Source organism: Vipera berus (genome assembly GCF_964194415.1).
Source record: "Vipera berus genome assembly, chromosome: 2".
Taxonomy (NCBI): Eukaryota; Metazoa; Chordata; class Lepidosauria; order Squamata; family Viperidae; genus Vipera; species Vipera berus.
Window position 1 is genome coordinate 205,166,640 of NC_138203.1, and position 20,503 is coordinate 205,187,142.

The 20,503-nt window shown below is 37.3% G+C and overlaps 1 protein-coding gene across 1 annotated transcript; it reads right to left on the reverse strand.

The window, feature by feature from the left end:
* Window positions 1-475: 475 nt before the first annotated feature.
* Window positions 476-16,959, reverse strand: CLK4 (CDC like kinase 4). The gene is made up of 13 exons (XM_081319972.1): window positions 16,822-16,959; window positions 14,081-14,238; window positions 7,765-7,987; window positions 6,604-6,694; window positions 6,171-6,237; window positions 4,034-4,150; window positions 3,777-3,943; window positions 3,590-3,684; window positions 3,202-3,331; window positions 2,892-2,974; window positions 1,989-2,068; window positions 907-994; window positions 476-818 (listed from the first exon to the last, which is right to left on the reverse strand). Exons 2-13 carry the CDS (start codon window positions 14,221-14,223, stop codon window positions 678-680), a joined length of 1,425 nt encoding a protein of 474 aa, XP_081176098.1. The 5' UTR covers window positions 14,224-14,238; window positions 16,822-16,959; the 3' UTR covers window positions 476-677.
* Between the last annotated feature and the right edge of the window lie 3,544 nt (window positions 16,960-20,503).

The window sequence follows — 20,503 nt, forward strand, 5'->3', positions numbered from 1 at the left end:
GGGTCCCAGTTTGTTTTTACTATTGTTTTTTTTCACTATTGTTCATTCTGTATACCTACCTTATTCTGTACACCGCCCCGAGTCCCTCGGGAGAAGGGCGGTTTATAAAAACAAACAAACAAACAAATAAATAAATAAATAAATATATGCCCACACCAATCTGCCCAACAAAAATAATATTTTTAAATGTTAATCCCAACATAATCATTAAGAATTGAAATAATGCTTTTTTGCAGTAGAGCAGGTAATTAATCTAAGAATCACATAAAATATTGTAATATTTTAAAATGTAAGCCTCAATGTGAAAATTTGGAGAAGCAGGATAATTTTCAATTATCCTATTAAAACTGATATTTTATTCTTGAAATATTGACTGTCCTCTGAAAACTGTTGCTCTTAATGTCACCAATATTTAACAGTTCCCAAGTCCATTATTGCCTTCTTCTTTAACACCAAAAAGTACAATCACTTGTAAAAATGTTTCTTTAATGTTTACATGATAACATCCATGATCAGCTGTAACTGTTCAACCAAATAATACAGGAGCATCAGTATAGACACATAAGAGTTATATTTACAGAAACAATTGTACAAATTAATTTATTATTTACAACATCTCACAACAGATGTTGACAGACCTTGTCCTTATCATTTCCTTAAAGGAAGACAGGAAAAAGCTATCTATCTTTTAGGGAGTCAAAGAAATGATGCTCCAAGGCTTCATCTAAAGTTATTCTGTTGGCTGGATCGTATTCTAACATCCTGCGGATGAGATCAAAAAGATTCTCATGGTCTTTATCATGACAATGCATAAATTCCTAGGGAAAAGAGAGAAAAGCTGACTTTAAAAAATAATGTTAGGACTTCAGAATTAAATGGATAAAGAATTCACCCTGCCCACCTTACCTTTAGTGGTTTACATCGTCTCCTAACATAACGGCCTGCAGAGCTATGTTCATCCCAGTCCAGTTGGTTATGATGAAAGTAACATTTCCTATATACAAAAAGGCTATCTGTAACTTGCCAATCTCCATTTTTGGGCTATCAGTATGACTGAGCAGTTTACAAATATAATTTATTCATTCATAAGTAAATTCATAAATGCTTCATTCTCTTTGAGTGTTTATAATATCCTTAATACAACCCTATGTAAAATGATACATCATTAAATTCAATTGAAACTTATACCCAAAGTATCCAATAAACATCTGTTTTAACTTCAGCCTTGTGTATAAGGCAGTAAAAGATGAGCGGCTACTCCTATGTGCTTACAGAGACATACAAATCTATTAAAATTTGAAATGCATTATTTTGACCATACTTAATGCAGTCTGATCTTTGAATAATGCATTCTAAACTCAGCTCTTTTCAAACTCAAAATATTTCAAACACATATTTTCTTCCCTAAGCTCTCATGTACTCTTCCTTTTCTCAAGCTCCTTTAGGGATCTTTCCTTCATCTTTCTTCTTGATGCTTGTTTATAGGTTGCACATAGACTTCAGCTACTTTCTCAACTATCATTAATTTCTCCATTTAAAAAAATACTGTCACTGATGCTACCCCTACAGTGCACTTTAATTTACAGTTATTTATTTTGGCACCCAGCACCCAGAACCATTGCTGTGTACTTTAAATACACAGAAATAAAAGCTCCCAAAATCAGTTTATTTTTAAAATTTATTTGCTACCTATCTTTCTGTGGGGGGTAATGTCGGCAGCAGCTCCAGTTATTCTTTTCTAAGCATGTAGTCTTAACATTGGAATGGAAACTTTGCCCTGCCCAAGGATATTTCTAACAATGCATAAAAGTATGTCATGCTGATAATATTTGCATAGGATCATAAACCCTGATTCTTTTTGTCTGGTTTCATGCAAATAAACTCCTATGCAAATATTACCAGCATGACATATTTTTATCCCCCCCCCCCAAAAAAGTTTTCTTTGAATTTTTTTGTGAAAAACATCTTCACAATTTAAACTAGCATACCGTGATTTTTTGATCATGTGCACTGGTAAAGGCCCAAGTATCCTCTCCATCATTGCCAGGTGTTCTTTACTGTCATGTGTCTGCAAAAAACAAAACCAGTTCAAAGAAATTAAGAGTATACTAAAATGTAAGTATTAACAGTCAGAATACCCTTTGCCCATATCAACATGTTTTCACAACTGTTTTGTCTCCAGGGTTCTGGAATTTGGAACTATGCAAAAACCTGGAATGAAGTGTTCTTCAACTGTACATTTTACAAGTAGTCTTTGCTGAATAATTACCATTTAGTGATCATTTAAAGGCACAATGGCTCTGACATAATCCCCATGTTTACGTTATCAAAATTCAAGTGTTTCAGACCATCGCAGTGACCACCATTTGCAGGCTTCACAGTCCACTTCCAAAAACAGGTGACAATGAAGAAGACTGGAGTAAAACTGCATGAAAACTCACTTAATAATCACATTATTTACCGATGGAATTGTGGTTACCCAGCGTGGTTGTTAAGTAATCATTACCTTTATTCACTGTGCAATCTTTTTTAGTGCTGTGCAAAACATTTTACATTGGAACAGTTCTGAATGCAGAATGATCATTTGGTTTTAGTAACAGATTGTTCTGAACTCATTGTAAATGTTCTAAGAGTCTTCTGACCATGCCAGAAGTACTCAGAAATTGGTCCCTTCCAGAATAGTAACCATAGTCCTGAAGCACTTAGGTAAGGCTGGAGTTATTCAGCCATACTGTATTAAAGTAAGCACCTATCTCATGTAAATGATATAAAGTTCTGATAAATAATCTGACCCACATTGCACAAGATTTCACATCAAAGGGTTAACAAAGCCAAGTAGATTCAATGCTCCATTTAACTCTGGAATTATAAGTAAAAAGTTATATGCATACCTGGAAGACAGTGAAACCAAGATAGTATTCAATCAAAATGCAGCCTATACTCCAAACATCACAGGGTTGTGACCAACCAAGTGCTGTAACACAATTCACAACATTCTGATTACTTCATGATACTCAGGTTGAAAATTATGAATTAATAATACTTACCTGACTTCTTAAACCATCAGTCTTTCCCCCATTACTTATAAAAATAGGAAAGGACAGGGAGGAATGCATATTATAAGTTATGTATGAAAAAAGATTCTTACAATTATTTATACAAGATTAAATTAATAAATTAGCTTTGAAAATGTTTACTAACCAAGTATAACTTCAGGTGCTCTATAATGCCGTGTAGAAACTAAAGTGCTATGATGATCATTATCATATGTTGCACTACCAAAGTCTACAACTTTAATATCTGTGTTTTTCAGGGTGCGTTCATCTCGCCTCTGTAACAAAGTTAAAAAAAACACACATCGTTTTAGTTGTATTTCTTGAATCTCTTATAAATGGAATATATTGTGATCCAAGTAATAAACTTTCTTAAAGAAGTCAAGTGCTTCGTGCAATGATTTTACTGACTGTGGTCTTACTAAATATTGTACACAGGAATCTCATACTAAAAAAAATGTTATGGCAGCTGAATACATTATACAGAATAAAAAAATGCATAGGAACAACCTAGCAAGAAATGTTTTAGCACTTACCATTTTAGAATTGTACTTTACTACATAATCAGACTCTACAAATAAAATATTTTCAGGTTTTAGATCTGTATGAGTCAACCTATTGTGATGCAAGACTGGAAAAAGAAAAAGAAGCAAGCACTCAATACTTAAATTCCTGTATAGTATTTTATATATAAATAATTCTTTAATTATTAAATATACTTACAGTTTATGGACTGACAAATCTGAAAAGCCATCTTCCTAATCAGTTCAATAGAAAATGGCAAAAAACTATTTTCTTTAATAAAATCGTAAGTACTGAGTCCCAGCAGTTCAAATACAATGCAGACATGACCATGATGTTCAAACCATTCCAACATTTGGACACAACGACTAGGAAATAAAAATATCATCCAAACATTAATAAAACAGTAAATTATTTATTTTTTAAAACATAGTATTAATGTTTTAGTTTATACTTACAATGTACTACTAGGATCCAAGGTATTTAAATGTTCCAATACTTGTATTTCTGAACGAGCTGCTTCTCGATATCTACCAACACTTTTTACAATTTTTATAGCTACATGCATGTCTCTCCTGAGAAAATAAAATACTGCAATTTAACTTCAGCCTTTTTCAAGCATATAAGAAAAAATCAACTGTAATCTTTATTATCTGATACTTGATGCTGATAGATGGGATTAAATAATTCTAGCATGTCCTGATTCAGAAATAATATTAAAATGTTATGCAACAATTAAAGAAATTATATCTTTAGAACATTCTAAATAATATTTGAAATCTTTTGTGGTATTACAAACTGGTCATATTGTACATATCACCATCAAAACCTACCAGCATATATAAGAATGATTACATACTGATTAAGACAAGACCCCCCCGGAGTCAAGAGTTGACAGTTTGTTTGTTTTTAACCAATTTTGTAATTGTCAGCATTATTTCCCATGATGAACCAGAGCCTCCTAAAGAATCTGAGCAGTATTTTATGAAGCTTCAGGCAAAGGAAAAATAAGTTAACACTGTCTCCATATCTTGCAACCATGAGACCATATCATATTTTCTCTTCCCTATCTAGCAATTTTCTCTTCAAAAATAGAAGGATATGCCAGGAAACAAAGTGGCAGCTTAGTAGAGGTTATTATTTTTAACATGCCCTTCAATGATCCTAACAATCAATTCAAAACAATAAAAGCAAAATATGAAATACTAGTAAATAGAAATCTTTACACAACCGAATAAACACCTTCCTTCCAATCACCAAAACAATAAACATATAATCCAATATCCTATTAAAACAATCAGTAAAAGGATTCAATGAAGATGAGTTTGGCGGCATATACATTTAATAATAGCAAATAAAAAATAAGAAATTCCTAAGCTTGAAAATACAAAGCCACAACATTTAAAGCTGAATTCAACAAAAACTCCAGTTTTTGAGAAGAATATGTCTTTTTTTTTTTACCGAGGACTTCACTGCTTCAAGAGCAATTTCATGGAGGCTACACAGCAAGGACACCAGAAAGAAACAGCGGGTGGGGCAGTGGCATTCTCTTTCCAATGACCTTACTTATCCAAGCAGCCAGCTGCAAGAAAGGATTGTCTGACAATCGGCTAGAACAGTGATGGCGAACCTTTTGGAGACAGACTGCCCAAACTGCAGCCCAAAACTCACTTATGTATCATCGGGTGCCGGGTGGGCGTGGCCCATTGGGTAGGCGTGGCGGTAATGGCAGACTGGGTGGGACTAAAAAGTTCAATCAATCAATTCCAACTTTGCAAGATCATTTTTTCCACGAGAAGATGAAATTGATTGAAACTTTTTTTTTTTTGCACACGGCGGCAGAGGCCTAAAGTGAAAAGGTTTTATAAAACCCAGCTGAAGGCCTTGGACAGGGGCAATGGCGTGTGTACCCACAGAGAGGGCTCTGCGTGCCACCTGTGGCACGCGTGCCATAGGTTCGCCACCACGGGGCTAGAACCTCATAGTTCCATAGCCTAGACTGCAAGGCACTTGTTAAGGCCCCTTATCAAATACCTGACCTCTTCTCATGTTTGCCTCATTATGGTTTTTTAACTTTAATTTGTTATACTCGTCCCAGCTTCTGCCAACCTAGCAGTTTGAAAGCACGTAAAAATGCAAGTAGAAAAATAGGGACCACTACAGTGGGAAGGTAACAGTGTTCCGTGTGCCTTTGGCATCGTCATGCCGGCCACATGACCACGGAGACATCCTCGGACAAGCGCTGGCTCTTCGGCTTTGAAACGGAGATGAGCACCGGCCCCTAGAGTTGGAAACGACTAGCACGCATGTGTGGGGGAACCTTTACCTTTTTATAGCCTAGTATTCTTGGTTGCATGTATCAAGATAATAGTAAAGAGAATGGGCTTAATGTAGCTTGGAGTTGGCATGTTGCATTATTAAAAGACTTTTCTGAGCTAGGGTTTGGACTGCAAAACTTTCATTATCATGCTAGGTTTACACCTTGAGTGCAGAAGATGCAGAAAAAAATAATTATAATAACATGTGCAGAAGGATTTCTAATGTCATATAAACACATTTCATTTGGTAATACTTTTGAGAAAACCCAATACATACATGTCATGATCAACGCATTCTACAACTTTGCCAAAAGCGCCTTCCCCTAAAGTAGCAATAATTTCATCTAAAAAAAAAAGAAGAAACAAATTCCAGCTGTTATTGAATTAGCTGAATAAAGGTGAACACTATTAAGTCTATCATTATAACATTTACTGTCTGCTTCGGAATGTGTTACTTTTATTGGATAGGTGTCACAAAATAGTTATCTAGCTATCAATCTAACTTTAAGCTTTATTTACTGCTGTGGTTGTCTAAACAGCAACATTTAAGAGTACAGAAAAAGAAAAGAAATAGAATACAAAGACAAAACAAAAGATAAAAGAGAGCAATGAAGCTTTCTTAGCCCCGCCCCCACTTCTCATCTAACATACTATTCTAAATAGATGTTTTGCTGACATTTTTTTTAAAAGTGTTGAAAAATATTCTATACATCTTGCTCTTAGTACGTCTCCACTTTGACAGATCAGGTGACCCTCCTCCTCATCCTCTACACTCCTGGATCTTTTCCTTCGGTGGCTCTTCTGGAAACGGCACCAAGATCGTCCAGCCAATCAATATATCAGAGTGAATTCAGGGTAGATTACGCAATTCATTCAGCGGGATATTCAGGCATTCAGTTACGCACCAGGCCACGAACAGTTGGCAGGAGCAATTTCAAATTCAGTCCCCAGAAATTCACAGGGCACAGTTTATGTTACAGAAGAAAAACATGGCAAGGAACAGATTTTCAGATAAATACTTAAAGTTATAAGACAACAGAAACACAACACAATTTTGTCTCTTAAATTTTACATTAACAGAAGATTGAAATTAAGATTACAATCTTAAATTACTTCTGCTAATCAAAAACAATTTTTGTCATTTTTATCTTTATAAAACAGGTCTGATCTTGATTTTTTTTAAAAAAATGTAATTTGATTAATATTTATCAACAGATTATTCATGCAACTATTTATCTTCCATAATTGGACCAGCTAAAGAGAAAAATATTAATAAAATTTGTAAAATTCAGTCTAATATCCTGGTGATGTACATCTGCAGGAACAAAGTCTTGCATCTCAACATTTTTAAATTTTAATGTATAGAATAAAAATACTTTTATTATTCGTAAAATATTCAGATCTCGCTAACTATTGAAAAGATTTATTCTCTGATAATAATAAAATCATTCAATACCTAATATTTGCTTGAAAATATTTCATAGAAACATGATGAATTCATTACAGACATCATATTAATGAACTAATTCCACTGAAACAGATCCATTTTGAAGAATAAGGAACACGCTACACAAGGTTGCTTCACCGTGCTGTAAGGCTAATTCAAGTAAAGGTAAATCAGCTATTTTTATTTTTTGAGCTGCGAGATAAAAGGCAACAAAGTAATTTGAGTTTTCTAAAGTTTTGGACAAATTAAGCCAAATGAAAACTCATACAGTTAATACCATTCACTGTAGAATCCACATGCATACATAAACCCATCATACAGAAATAATAAAAATAAAATGCAGACTTCATATCAAATCTTCATACATTTATATTCAGCCTAAAAACAATAATATATTTATTATTCTTTTTTAAACCATACATACCGGGTGTGAGCTGTAGCTGGTATTGTGTTTCTTATGCTTTCGTTTATGATTCTTTTTCCCACTTTGTCCAGATGATTTACTATAATGATGGCAATGGCTCTTTTCATAATGTCTGTGATAATGCTCGTGGTCATCTATGTCAGAGAAGTCATTTCGATATTCCTCAACATATCTTCGGTCATGATGGTCTCTCTCACGTGTGGATCTATCATCCAAGTAGTTACTGAAAATATATTTACATTATTTCCCCATTTCAAAAAAGCAATTAAAAACAAATATATTTTATAAATGTGTGCAAAATATTTCCATCATCACCTTTTTCAAATTCAAAATGTTTGTGTCATGTTCGAAACAGCTATTCCATGTTTGTGCGTTCAAGCTTAAAATATTTCTGAAAGAATCAGAAGATCCTGTTTCGAATGTGAAACATCTATTTCAAACTCAAAACAAATACAGTATTTCAATCTAGACAAGCTGTTTTGAGTTTGAGATGGCGTGGACTTTAAATGTTCTGCACACCAGTAATATTTTCTATATTCTAATAAGCTTCCAAAAATGCACAATATTTTATTAGAATTCCTTTTTATTTAGAGTTCAGATGGAAAATATACTGTTTATTATAGAAATGTGTGTGTTAAGCTCTTTTAAGTAGAGAGTAGCCATATGAAAGTTGTTATTATAGCAACTCAAAATTCAGGGTTTTAGTAAAAAATTGAACTGAAACTTCATAATTACTATCATTATGAAAAAGTCATAATCAATGAACTATCCCATCTGAGTGTATGGATTGCTTATGCTGAGCAACACAAGAACTATTTAGATCCCCAACCTCCGGTCTGTGGACCAGTACCGGGCCGCAGCATGCCAGCAACCGGCCCGTACAAAGAAGCAAAGCCCCATTGTGGGATGCAGGCAGCACACAAAACCCATACACAGGGCAGGATAAGAACATCTCTGAATTCAGCAAACACAAATGCTAAGGAAGGGAGATTGCCCAGCGCTTCAGAAAAATACAGTCATGACGTAGGAAGCTTTAATGTGCAAAGTTTCTTTCCCAAGTGGCCCTCTCAGTACTCTCCTTCATCCTGAGGATGGTGTTCCTTCCACAACCCTGTGTCAACAAAATCCTATGTAATTTCGTTGAAATTGTAGGGTTTTTTTTTACAATAAAATATGTTTTTAATAAACTGATGACAAATTAAAACAAGTAATTAAGCAATGGAATCACTTTTTTAGCCAACAATTCAACTGAATATACGACTTTTAGAAAAGAACAGTGGCAACTGGGAGCTCACAACCAGAGTGAACAAAGAGATGCAGAAGAATTTTGCAAGAGAAGAATACAGTGACCACTATCTTTGAAGACCAAACATCACTGTGGAAGTCAGCACTTCCAACTCTTTTTGGGTCAAATAATTTCTAAAGAAGAATACTAAATTACCAACAATAATTAGCATATGATAAGGAACGCATGCAAGAATTTTGAGAAGCACATGGCAAAAAACTTAAAAGGAGAATAAGAATATCTTTAAACACATTCAAAGCAAAAAAAAAAATAAATTAAAACAGCTTGAGCAGTTGGTCACTAAACAATAAAGGCATTAAAGGTACCTTCAAGGATAATACTGTAAAGTGAATGGTGTCAAAGCAAAGCAACTCCCAGTAATAAAAAGTTACAATCGTCATACTAGGTTAATCTGTGCAAAGGTATTCCTGGCCACATGCTGTTCAAGCAGAAGCTATGAAGCCAGGAAGACCTCCATATTATAACCAATTCTGTTGGGAAAGCGTAATCCTATTCAGAACCTAAAGTTGGAAAATTCCTGGCAATAGAACCATGAAGACATGGTCAATCAATTTAGTGTTTTAAGTTTATTTTAGAAATGTATACTGTTTCTCAACTTGACAGTATAAACAGTCACAATGAAAACAATAATTCAATACAGTTAAACAACACCAAAATGTGAGAGGATAAATAACATTAAATGATGCAAAAGAGCACTATAGCCCACTGATTTCCCAAGGAACTACAACAGTTCCTAGATCCTACTAGATGACATTGCTTAATTGCTGGGATGTGCAGCATGGCAACTCTGCCCAATTGTACAGGCAAGATGGAAGCAACTGGAAGACATACAGTCCTTTAAATAACTATGAAGGGTTTTATAGACAATAACCAGCACCTTGAATTATATTTAGAAGCCTACTTAAACCACTACAGCCCCTGGAGTAAAGGTGTTACCCGGGTGTGATGAATCACACCCATAATTGTTTGCACTGCTGCATTCTGAACCAGCTGTAACTTCTGAGTGGTTTTCAAAGTCATTCCCATGTACCGAACACTGTGGTAGTCCATGTATGCAATGACCAAAGCATGAGTGACTATCTCAAGGGCCTCTTGATTCAGGCAAGTAGTTTAAACCTCGTTACCTATGCCAACCTCCAATATTATCCAGACACGGGTACAAAACTCTGACAGCATCACTTAACCCTATTGGCAGGATTAGAAATCAATGTTACTGGCAGGCTGATTAATACCCAATTCTGCTAGGTATTGCCCAACTAATACAGGTAGTCCTCAACTTATGGCCACAATTGAGCCCAAAATTTATGTTGCTAAGGAAGACAAGTGAATTTTGTCCCATTGTACAACTTTTCTTGCCATAGCTGTTAAGTGGATTACCGCAGTTGATAAGTTAGTAACATGATTGTTAAGTGAATCTGGCTTCCCCACTGACTTTGCTTGTCAGAAGGTTGCAAAAGATGATCACATGACCCCAGGACACTGCAACCATCATAAATACGAGTTGCCAAGCACCTGAATTTTGATCATATGATCATGGGGAGGCTGCAATGGTCATGTGTGTGAAAAATTGTCGTAAGTTACTTGTTCGGTGCCATTTTAACTTTGAATGGTCAATAAATGAACTGTTTTAAGTCGAAGACTACCTAATCGATGATCACACCCAGAGGCATCATGTAGGGCACTGGAAGGACAAGGCACTGAGCCTGTGGTATCTCATAAAGAAGAGTCTTCAACTTATTCTTCCCCTCATCAATATCAACTGATATTGGAGGAAGGAGAAGAAGTACTGCAACTTCATGTCTTCCACTTCCAATCTTCATAGTTAATCCAGAAACATACTATGAAAGTATTGAAAGATGTCAAGAAGAATCAGGACATCCTGGCACTGATAGGGGTTACCAACAAGTATAACAAATGTTGTCTCTCTACTTTGCCTGGGCCTGAAACCTGACTGAATCAGGCCCAGATAATCTGATAATGTCAGTGTCTTTTAAAGTTGCAACTTGATCACCTTTTCAACAACTTTCCTAGATAGGAAGAATGAAGATTGGGCTACAATTGTCTGCCACTATAGGGTCCAGCTTTTTCAGGCAAAAGCATCCTCTCATCCAAGGATGAATTCACCATTCATGTATCCAACCAGAAGGGAACTGGATTTAACAGGCAACTAGGTTAACAGTCCGAAAGGCCATGTTCTCTTCCTCACCTGTCATAGGATTAAGCATTCCCAAATAACAGGACAAGGCCATGCTTCAGCAAACATGACCAGACTGCCCAGTCACATTCTAACTCAAGGTCCCTTTCTTGCCTAGTAATTTTCAATAGGTCCAACCTCTTTCTGGTGGTGGGTGGGTAAGACAGCACCAGCAACCCAAAAACAATCAGTCTGACCATGACACAGGACTGATAGAAACTTCAGATCATGTTATAACTACCCTGAGATAAAAACTAGATCTAACACCTGAGTAATTCTGTATATTACATCCTTTAATGATTTGGATCAGGTTCATGCTTGCTAGGGTGGCCCTGAACCGTATGTGAGCAGGTAAAGTCTCCAAAGGCTGTCATTTTTGGAGATTCCACTACTAATCCAAAGACAGTGTTAAGTAGCACAGGCTATGAAACAGTAACAAACTCACTACTCCCTAAAGCCCAACTACAATCACCCTCTCTCCACCATCACTTTTACCTTCTCACACTTACCCATTCCCTTTCCCAGGTCTTGTGAAGCAGCTAACACAACTATCCACATAACAGTCAAACATCCTCAACTTAACTGTCAATTTCACAGCATCTCGCCAAAGTGCTTCAGCCTTGCTGCACTAAGCAGCAGAAAGACAGTTGCATAGCTATGTTAGGATTAGGGGATATCCAGTGAAGTTCACTTGAAGGATAAGTAAACAAATAAAAGGCAGCACTTTTTCACATAAGCTTATAATCAGTTAGGACAATTCATTATCACGTAACAATAGTCACTGGAAGTTTTTAAAAGAATATTGAATAAATTCACAGAGAACATGCCTATTAGGGGTTAGTCATGTTGAAGATTCAGTTTACTTCCAGATTTGGGATGTTCCCATATATAAGGTATAAGGGAACAATGGTAGGAAGAGAGTATATATCCCTCTTCTGTTTGTGAGAGCAACAGGGACATCTGGGTTTCTATTTTTTTAATATTCAATTTTATTTTCCCATTTCTTCCACAAACAAGTCAACAAATATATTGCCATACATAAATACATACACGTAAATTTGGGTGCTGCTCGTCCATTTCCTTTCACTGTATTGACCCTCCTTCTCTCTCTTCCCTCTTCTCTACTTTTTCTCCTTTTCTCCTTTCTTTCCTACTTCCCTCTTCTTCCTCTCCTCTCCTCTTTCCGTCACCACTCCCCTCCCATTTCTCCCCACTTCTCCTCCTCTTTCCCTCACCTCTGAATTGTATCGGAAGAGGAATGGGAGGGAAGAAAGGAGAGGAGAGAGGGAAGAGAGTAGAGGAGGGGGGAAGGAAGTAGGAAGTACATCTGGGTTTCTATTGAGAATGACAATGTTGGACTAAAATGAGCCTTAGACTGATGTGCATAATACTTGAGCTTTTAATGAACATCACAGATGCTTAAAAATCCCCCTTTGCTTTAGTTCTATGGGGAGGGTAAGTTATGAACTGCTGAGTGAAAATAATCAGGATCATTCTCAAGGACACCAGCTCCTCATATATCCTTGCTGACTAGCAGCAATCAATTTAGGCTATGCAGTTTGTATATGAATTGTTTTTATGCCTCCATAGGTATGGCAGAGATGAACCACAGTCAAGAGCTGGTAGGCAAAATGAGGACCCAGATTGTTGGGGGCAATTAAGCTGACTTTGTAATAATGCCGCCTGGGGGGGGGGCAAAAGCCCTAATAAGCAGGCATATACATAGAATGAAGGCTACTGCTAAGCTTGTAAGCCGCCCTGAGTCTTCGGAGAAGGGCGGGATATAAATGGAATTAAAATAAAATAAATAAATAAAATAAAATAGCTGGGGATTCAATAGATAAGGCAGGGTTCAAGAGATAGGGCTCCACACATCCAATAAAAACAGCAATAAGGGGAATTTAAAGTTATCACTTTCCACAAAGAGATCATTCAGCAAATAAAATGTTTAAAAACATACTGTGTAAATATCTCAACTTCAGATAATTTTTTAATTTATTTATTAATCAAATGTATAGAGCTACCCATCTCACAGGAAGTAACTTTGAGTGATATACAATAGTCAGTAGAAAAGAATACAAATATAAAAGTAGACATTTAAAAAGAGAAAGTCAGCATTATAACGATTACATAAAAATTATATTAAGTACCACCAATATAATCCTTCTAATGGACAAAACATCCAATTAATATTAGACATGAAAATGTACTTTGCAAGCTTAGCTCACAAAAACTTTGCATAAATGTATCCAAAGTCATTAAAGAAATTGTTGGTTCCTTTCCTTACTATAGCAAATTATTTTTTACCTTCTAGAACTTCAGTGAATGTTACTATAAAAGGAACTTTTATCCTTGTCTCACTAAATAAAAACAAAGGAACGCAGACATCATTTATAATACTAATTAAACTACTTTAAAAAACATAAGAGCAAAAATATATATATAGTAAAATTAAATAAAAACATTTACATAAATGTACTAAAGTAACATAGTTTCTTATTTAATTTATATGACAGCCATCTCCCTGATAAGGCAACTTACAGACAGTAAAAAGATAAATATAAAAACAATTTTTTTTAAATTATATAAAATCTAGAACTAAGGAAACACAGGGATGATTTTTTTTATCCTATCAACCACTTCCAGTGCTGAGCAACGCCCAAGCCAACTGGAAAAGTCAAGTTTTAATACCCTTCCAGAAGACCAAACAGATAAAAGCAGCTCTCACCTCTTTAAACCTTATTTATAATCATTACATAACTATTTATATAATTATCCTATCCTATATTTATAATTAGAAAGATATATTGAAGTACCTGTCTGCAGTTTTAAGTGATTTATAGCATCTGTAATTTCTTTCACTACTCTGAGACCTCTTGCTATGCTTTTGGCTATTGGTAGTCTTTTCTTCTCCTTTATCATCCTCTTCAGAATAAGCAGCTTGTTTTGAGTGCTTCATCTTTTAAAAGAAAATCTATCAAGATAAAAGTATTACATGTTAATTTATTTAAAACAAATTAAAAGCACAACCTTAAATATTAAGTCAAAAGGGACTCTTTTATTATTTCAATAGTTGATTTTACTTGAATATGGCAAATGAAGGTAAGGTTATATTCTAATTTCAATTTAGTGGAAATAAACATCATTACACAGTGAGACTTACTTCAGAGTTACTATAACAAACAAAAATTTACAAAAATATTTTAAGTCTGTAAAAACAGAATCATTTATTTAAATTCAAGAGAATTTCTGCCCATTTGTTGTATTCCCTCCCATTCCTCATCACTTGAACCCAATAGGCTACCTATCAAGGCAAAAAAACCACAATCAATATCCAAAACATTTTAGGTTAGATTGTCTTGAAATGATTGCTAGGGCAAACTGGGGCTGGAAACTTAAATCCCTTTCTCTACAATCTCTTCACTCTGCAAGTTGTAGCATGGGGGAGGGGTAAATCAACAATTTATGTGGGCAATCTCTCTTAGGCTGACCTTTTCCCATATCCCCTTTGGCTTAGAAAAACTGGAGAGGAAAAAATTTCAAGAGTAAATTCTTGTTTGCTCTTCTACACCCTGAAAGCAATATGATCACACTGACAATGAGAAAGGGTATTAATAAGCTGTATGTATGGCACATCTGAGGGACGCGGTGGCTCAGTGGGTTAGGACGCTGAGCTTGTCGATCAGAAGGTCGGCAGTTTGGCGGGTCGAATCCCGAGTGCCGCGTAACAGAGTGAGTGCCTGTTACTCGTCCCAGCTTCTACCAACCTAGCAGTTCGAAAGCACGTAAAAAAAATGCAAGTAGAAAAATAGGGACCACTCCGGTGGGAAGGTAACAGCGTTCCGTGCGCCTCTGGCGTCTAGTCATGCCGGCCACATGACCACGGAGACGTCCTCGGACAAGCGCTGGCTCTTTGGCTTTGAAACGGAGATGAGCACCGGCCCCTAGAGTCGGAAACGACTAGCACGCAGGTGCGGGGGAACCTTTACCTTTACCTTATGGCACATCCATGACTCCTAGCCCCGGACTGCAGGCACGATCACATTGCTTTTGATGCATATAAGATGTTAAGCAGGGGAACTCAAGGATTCTGGAGAGTGGGGCAGTGATTAGAAGGCAAACCAAACCAAAAGGGGAAACGTTCAGGCAAAGGAGACTGCTTACAAAAATCACTTGCTTTTCCCCCTCTCTTTCCTTTGCAAAGAGCAGAGATCGGAGAGGAAGGGATTGCAAGAGAGTAAGCTCCCTGTGTGATCATATTGCTTTCAATGTGCATAAGAGTAATCAGTTTAGTAGTCCAGGAGTATTGAATTTTGAATAAACATGCAGTGGAAAAATGAGTGACCCCCATGACACAGTCAGTTCTATAAACATCTCTCAGAATGCTTACAATGAATCCCTCAGTTTACATTTTTTCCACCTCACATAAATTTCAGGTCTACTCTCAAACATTCTTGCTCTCCCCTAAATAAAAACCTTCAGAATTACCAACACTTTACAATTTACCATCACTATTTAGATCTCTAGAGAACTCTACAAGGCTATCTTCTCATGAGCAGGTAAACACTTCCAAAATGTCCAGGACGAGGCACTAGCACCAGAAGTCATGCCTATAGGTAGGTACATATCTACCATAATAGCCATGAAAGATGCTGACATTTAAACATTGTTAAAGCTATGGTTTATGAATAAACTATGGTTTATGAATAAACCATGATGGCTGTGTTTGCAGAACCCGCTAAATCAACAGGAACTGTATCCTACTAAGGTTCGCTGTAATGTGTAAACTCATTAAAAATCAATGTTGTCTGCTCCTACCGTTATTTCTCAACTACCTTTTGGTTAAAGAGCATGCTCCGGCTTCAACTGGGAAAGAGGGGCAACAGGCATCCCTGACGATACAATGCAACGAACAATAGCATATTAATACTGTGGCTTCTCAACATTAAGTGCAAGGATGCTCCTTTTTAACCTTTTCTATTACGATCTTTCTTGTAGATCTATTTTACTGGCAATTAGTGAAGTCCCAAAACAAAAGAGGCGTGCATCTATCTCAATACTATCTCGATATTAGACTCATTCGGCTGTGATTATTTGCTGCTGTTATTTATGCAATCCAAAATTCGACTATCTCGCCTCCACACCTAACACACTCGGAGAGATGCAGTACATACTTCGACACGCCCAGTCCCATATTTAGTCATCTCCAGATTTAAGACTGGAAAAACGGATTTCTACTCGCGGGATCGCTGCTGAGATACAACGTGGATCATACCGCTATTATCTAATGAGCTAAATTTTAAGTCATATCGTTTGCTATTCTTTTAACGTAAAACTGCAATAATTAACCTCGGGAAAAGTATCGCGTGGAGGGGGGGGGAAGAGAAAGAACCTCTTTTGTTGCTATTCAAGTACCTCGGGGGAGAAAAAAAGAAAATTTGAAATTATAGCAACTTTTATCGTCGATTTGCTCTCCTCATTACCCCGAACGGAACATTTAATGCTTTCTTCCCAGCCCGGGAGATGGGGTCACAAAGACGCTCCACTTCACACCTACCTTTTTCCTCTTCACAAAAGTGACCTGACGAGGGGAAAAGCGTTACAAATTTCCCCGTCCCTTCCTAGCTACGAGCAGGTGGGAAGACCGCCGTTTTCCCCCTTATCAAATAGCCAAACAAACAAAATGGCGTCCTTCTTCTCCCCTCCCACCTCCGGAATTACGACACACATCCGAGGGCGGGAAGAAAGCTGCCGCTTTCCCCGCCGCGATTCCTTTATTATAGAATGGCAGCGGCGGCCAAGTTTAAAAAAAAACAAACACTTTTGAGCGTCGTCGCGAGGAGGGTTGCTGCCCGAAAGTTTAGATCGGAACTTTTGGAGCAAAATTTCAGAATGTGCGATTTGTAGCGGCAGCAGCAGCACTTTGATCACCCACAGCCTGAAAGTGGAGGGAAGAAAGGCAGGGAAATGAGCGTGGATCCGGGAGGAACGCTACCTCCATCGGGGGTATCCAAACTTAAGATTTGTGACTTCCCACTCAGAATTTTGCCAGCCAGCCACGTTGATTGATTGATTTATATCCCGCCTGCATTTATTTTTATAAATTAATCCCAGACGGCGAAGACACAAACTGTGTCCCTTCGTGGTATTCCTAAATGTATTTCTCCGGGATCTTGAATGTGTTAAATCGGTGCATCTACAGCCGACAAGAAAGGACGGTCGGCCTTCTCCGTGGAAATAAATGCTTGGCAATGCGATGGGGAAAGGCAGCAGTGCGGTCTCCCAGAGCTGCGTATCCCACCTGACACATTAGAAGCAGCTTAATTAAAGGTGGTAACAAGAAGTTTCTTTTTTTTTAAAAAAAAAAAAGTAATAAAGTGGTTCCAAAGTGGACACACACCACCCCCCACCACCACCCCTGCTTTGCGAGGGTATTGCAGTCTGAAAAGCATTTTGGAAAACGAGGGTGCAATTCTCGCTCCACACGACAGAGGAACCTGGATTACAAAAAGCGAACTAGATAGGTTAATTTATTACTTTTACATTTGCAACTAGGCTACCTAAAGAGACGTTACAAAATTCTCAAGACCCCCCCTGAAATCCGAACAAAGCTTTATAGTGCATTATAGCTCACTTTTGCTTCAGAAGAACGCCGCTTTCCCCCAGAGCCAAGCGTAAAAAAACCGGCGAGATTAACCTATAGTTAATTTCTCTCTTTCCAAAATTTCCGTTTTAAAAGAAAGAAAGTCCCACGCCTTTCCCTCCACAGTCCACATTCCCTGATTTATCCAGAGTAGGGCACTGTAAAAACTGATGCTTCGCCCACGTAGGGCCTGGAAGACGGAGGGGTTGGGTGCAGAGATTATGAAGTCAGAAGCAGCGATTGGTTAATTTTTGTGGCTTCCCACGGCGTGGCGCGTGTTTAGGTTGAAGTTTTCATATGCTCAATGCTCGAGCGGTTTTTCTCTGCTAATTGAAATAAATTACTGTACGTTTTATTGTTTCCAGAGTTGCTTTGCCACCAGCGTAACTGGGAAAGGGCTACTTAAAAATCCTTGCAATGTGGTTTGAAAATGCGGAGGCAACATTTGGAGGGCAGCGTGCCGTAATGTACTTCCCGCATAGGAACTGCAGCGAAAGCATTCTTCTGTGTTTATAGAAAATAAGGGAAAAGAAAGGGGAGCAATGCATAAGCAGATTGTCTTGACTGCAAACAGCTCCCATGTTTTTATGTAATCTCCAAAAAGTCATTTTTTTCAATTGTATTGAGAAAAATAAAACAAGACCATGAAATCAAAAAGGATTTTCCTCTCTGTATTCTGAGTGTGCAGATGAAGGGTCTGGCTTGTGTGCCAGCGAAATCTCTGATGCAATAATTGATATTGGAAGTGATGCTGGAAATTCTGTAGCTTTTGATCTTGACAGACATTAAATTTCTCATTGAAGCTATGTAAAGAGCGGTGTTCAGACTTCAGTGGCTTCATACACATTGTTTAAGAATTTACTTATAGAATCGGCTGTATCTTTAATGTTATATGGAATCAGTTACCGATCATTGGAACGGAAGCAAATTCTTTTCTTTTTACAGTTTGGGAAAGAGCTAAGATATAGTTACTTATCCTTGGGTTTTAATGTTTTCAGTACTTTATTTTTGTTGTTTTTAATAATTATGGGTTATTTTTGTAAGCCATGCAGACATGCCAGTAAAGTGATGAATATGTAAAGCTTTAAGTTTAATACTGTAGTACATAAAGAATTTCTTTTAAATGTATTAATGTCTGGTTCAAATAAGCATTCAGGTCCCAGGCATATGTCTAACCCTTAAAGATCATGTTTTGGAGTTTTCATCCTATCTTGGTTGGATAGTGATCCAGCCCTGGATTTGTCTACATCTAGATCCTACAGGACCATACTAGAGCCTTATCTAATTGGCTTCCAACTACATGTGGACAAACACTGGTCCAGACAGAGTGGAGTAAGTTCTGAGAATGACCCTACCCTTGTTTGATATGGTAGCCCAGTGTAGGTGTATGATAATTTCTCCCATATTTGGGTCGACAGGGTGCATCAGAAAACACTCAAGACATATCTCCTCCCCTAGTCTCTTCCCTCCCTGATGCAGCTGACAGTGAGAAAGAGCCTGTGGCCTAAAGGTTAAAACAACTGCCTAACGTGCAAGCAGCCCAGGTTCAAATCTCAGAAGGGTGTGGCTGGCTGATGAGAGCAAAGCAGCTTGAAATAGCTATACCAGTTTCCCTTTAATATATATATATAAATTCCAGAAAATCAAGTATTTCTCACAGAAAAGTATTACAGGAACACATGTTTTGCTATACACAGGTTTATTCCCTTTGTGTGTATTGGAACACAACAAAAAAAGGGAGGAAAAAAAGCAAATTGGACATAATGTCAAAAAAACTCCAAAAATGGGCTGGACAAAATTATTGGCACCCTTTCAAAATTGTGGATAAATAAGATTGTTTCAAGCATGTGATGCTCCTTTAAACTCACCTGGGGCAAGTAAAAGGTGTGGGCAATATAAAAATCACACCTGAAAGCAGATAAAAAGGAGAGAAGTTCACTTAGTCTTTGCATTGTGTGTCTGTGTGTGCCACATGAAGCATGGACAACTGAAAGAGGAGAAGAGAACTGTCTGAGGATTTTGAGAACCAAAATTGTGGACAAATATCAACAATCTCAAGGTTACAAGTCTATCTCCAGAGATCTAGATTTGCCTTTGTCCACAGTGCACAACATTATCAAGAAGTTTGCAACCCATGGCACTGTAGTGAATCTCCCTGTTCGTGGACAGAAGAGAAAAATTGATGAAAGGTTGCAATGCAGGATAGTCCGGATGGTGGATAAGCAGCCCCAAACAAGTTCCAAAGGAATGCAAGCTGTCCTGCAGGCTCAGGGAGCATCAGTGTCAGCGCAAACTATCCGTCAACATTTAAATGAAATGAAACGCTATGGCAGGAGACCCAGGAGGACCCCACTGCTGACACAGAGACATAAAAAAGCAAGATTAGAGTTTGCCAAAATGTACTTGAGTAAGCCAAAATCCTTCTGGGAAAACGTCTTGTGGACAGATGAGACCAAGGTAAAGCACATCATTCTACTGTTTACCGAAAACAAAATGAGGCCTACAAAGAAAAGAACACAGTACCTACAGTGAAATCTGGTGGAGGTTCAATGATGTTTTGGGGTTGTTTTGCTGCCTCTGGCACTGGGTGCCTTGA

What these genes read in the sequence shown, in the direction of transcription:
- CLK4 (XM_081319972.1), bottom strand. Translation starts at nt 14,223, where the DNA reads ATGAAGCACTCAAAACAAGCTGCTTATTCTGAAGAGGATGATAAAGGA. An exon ending in TCACTTAAAACTGCAGACAG is followed by an intron (nt 7,988 to 14,080) that starts GTACTTCAATAT and finishes ATATATTTTCAG; the next exon opens with TAACTACTTGGATGATAGAT. An exon ending in TTGGATCCTAGTAGTACATT is followed by an intron (nt 3,944 to 4,033) that starts GTAAGTATAAAC and finishes TTTATTTCCTAG; the next exon opens with TCGTTGTGTCCAAATGTTGG.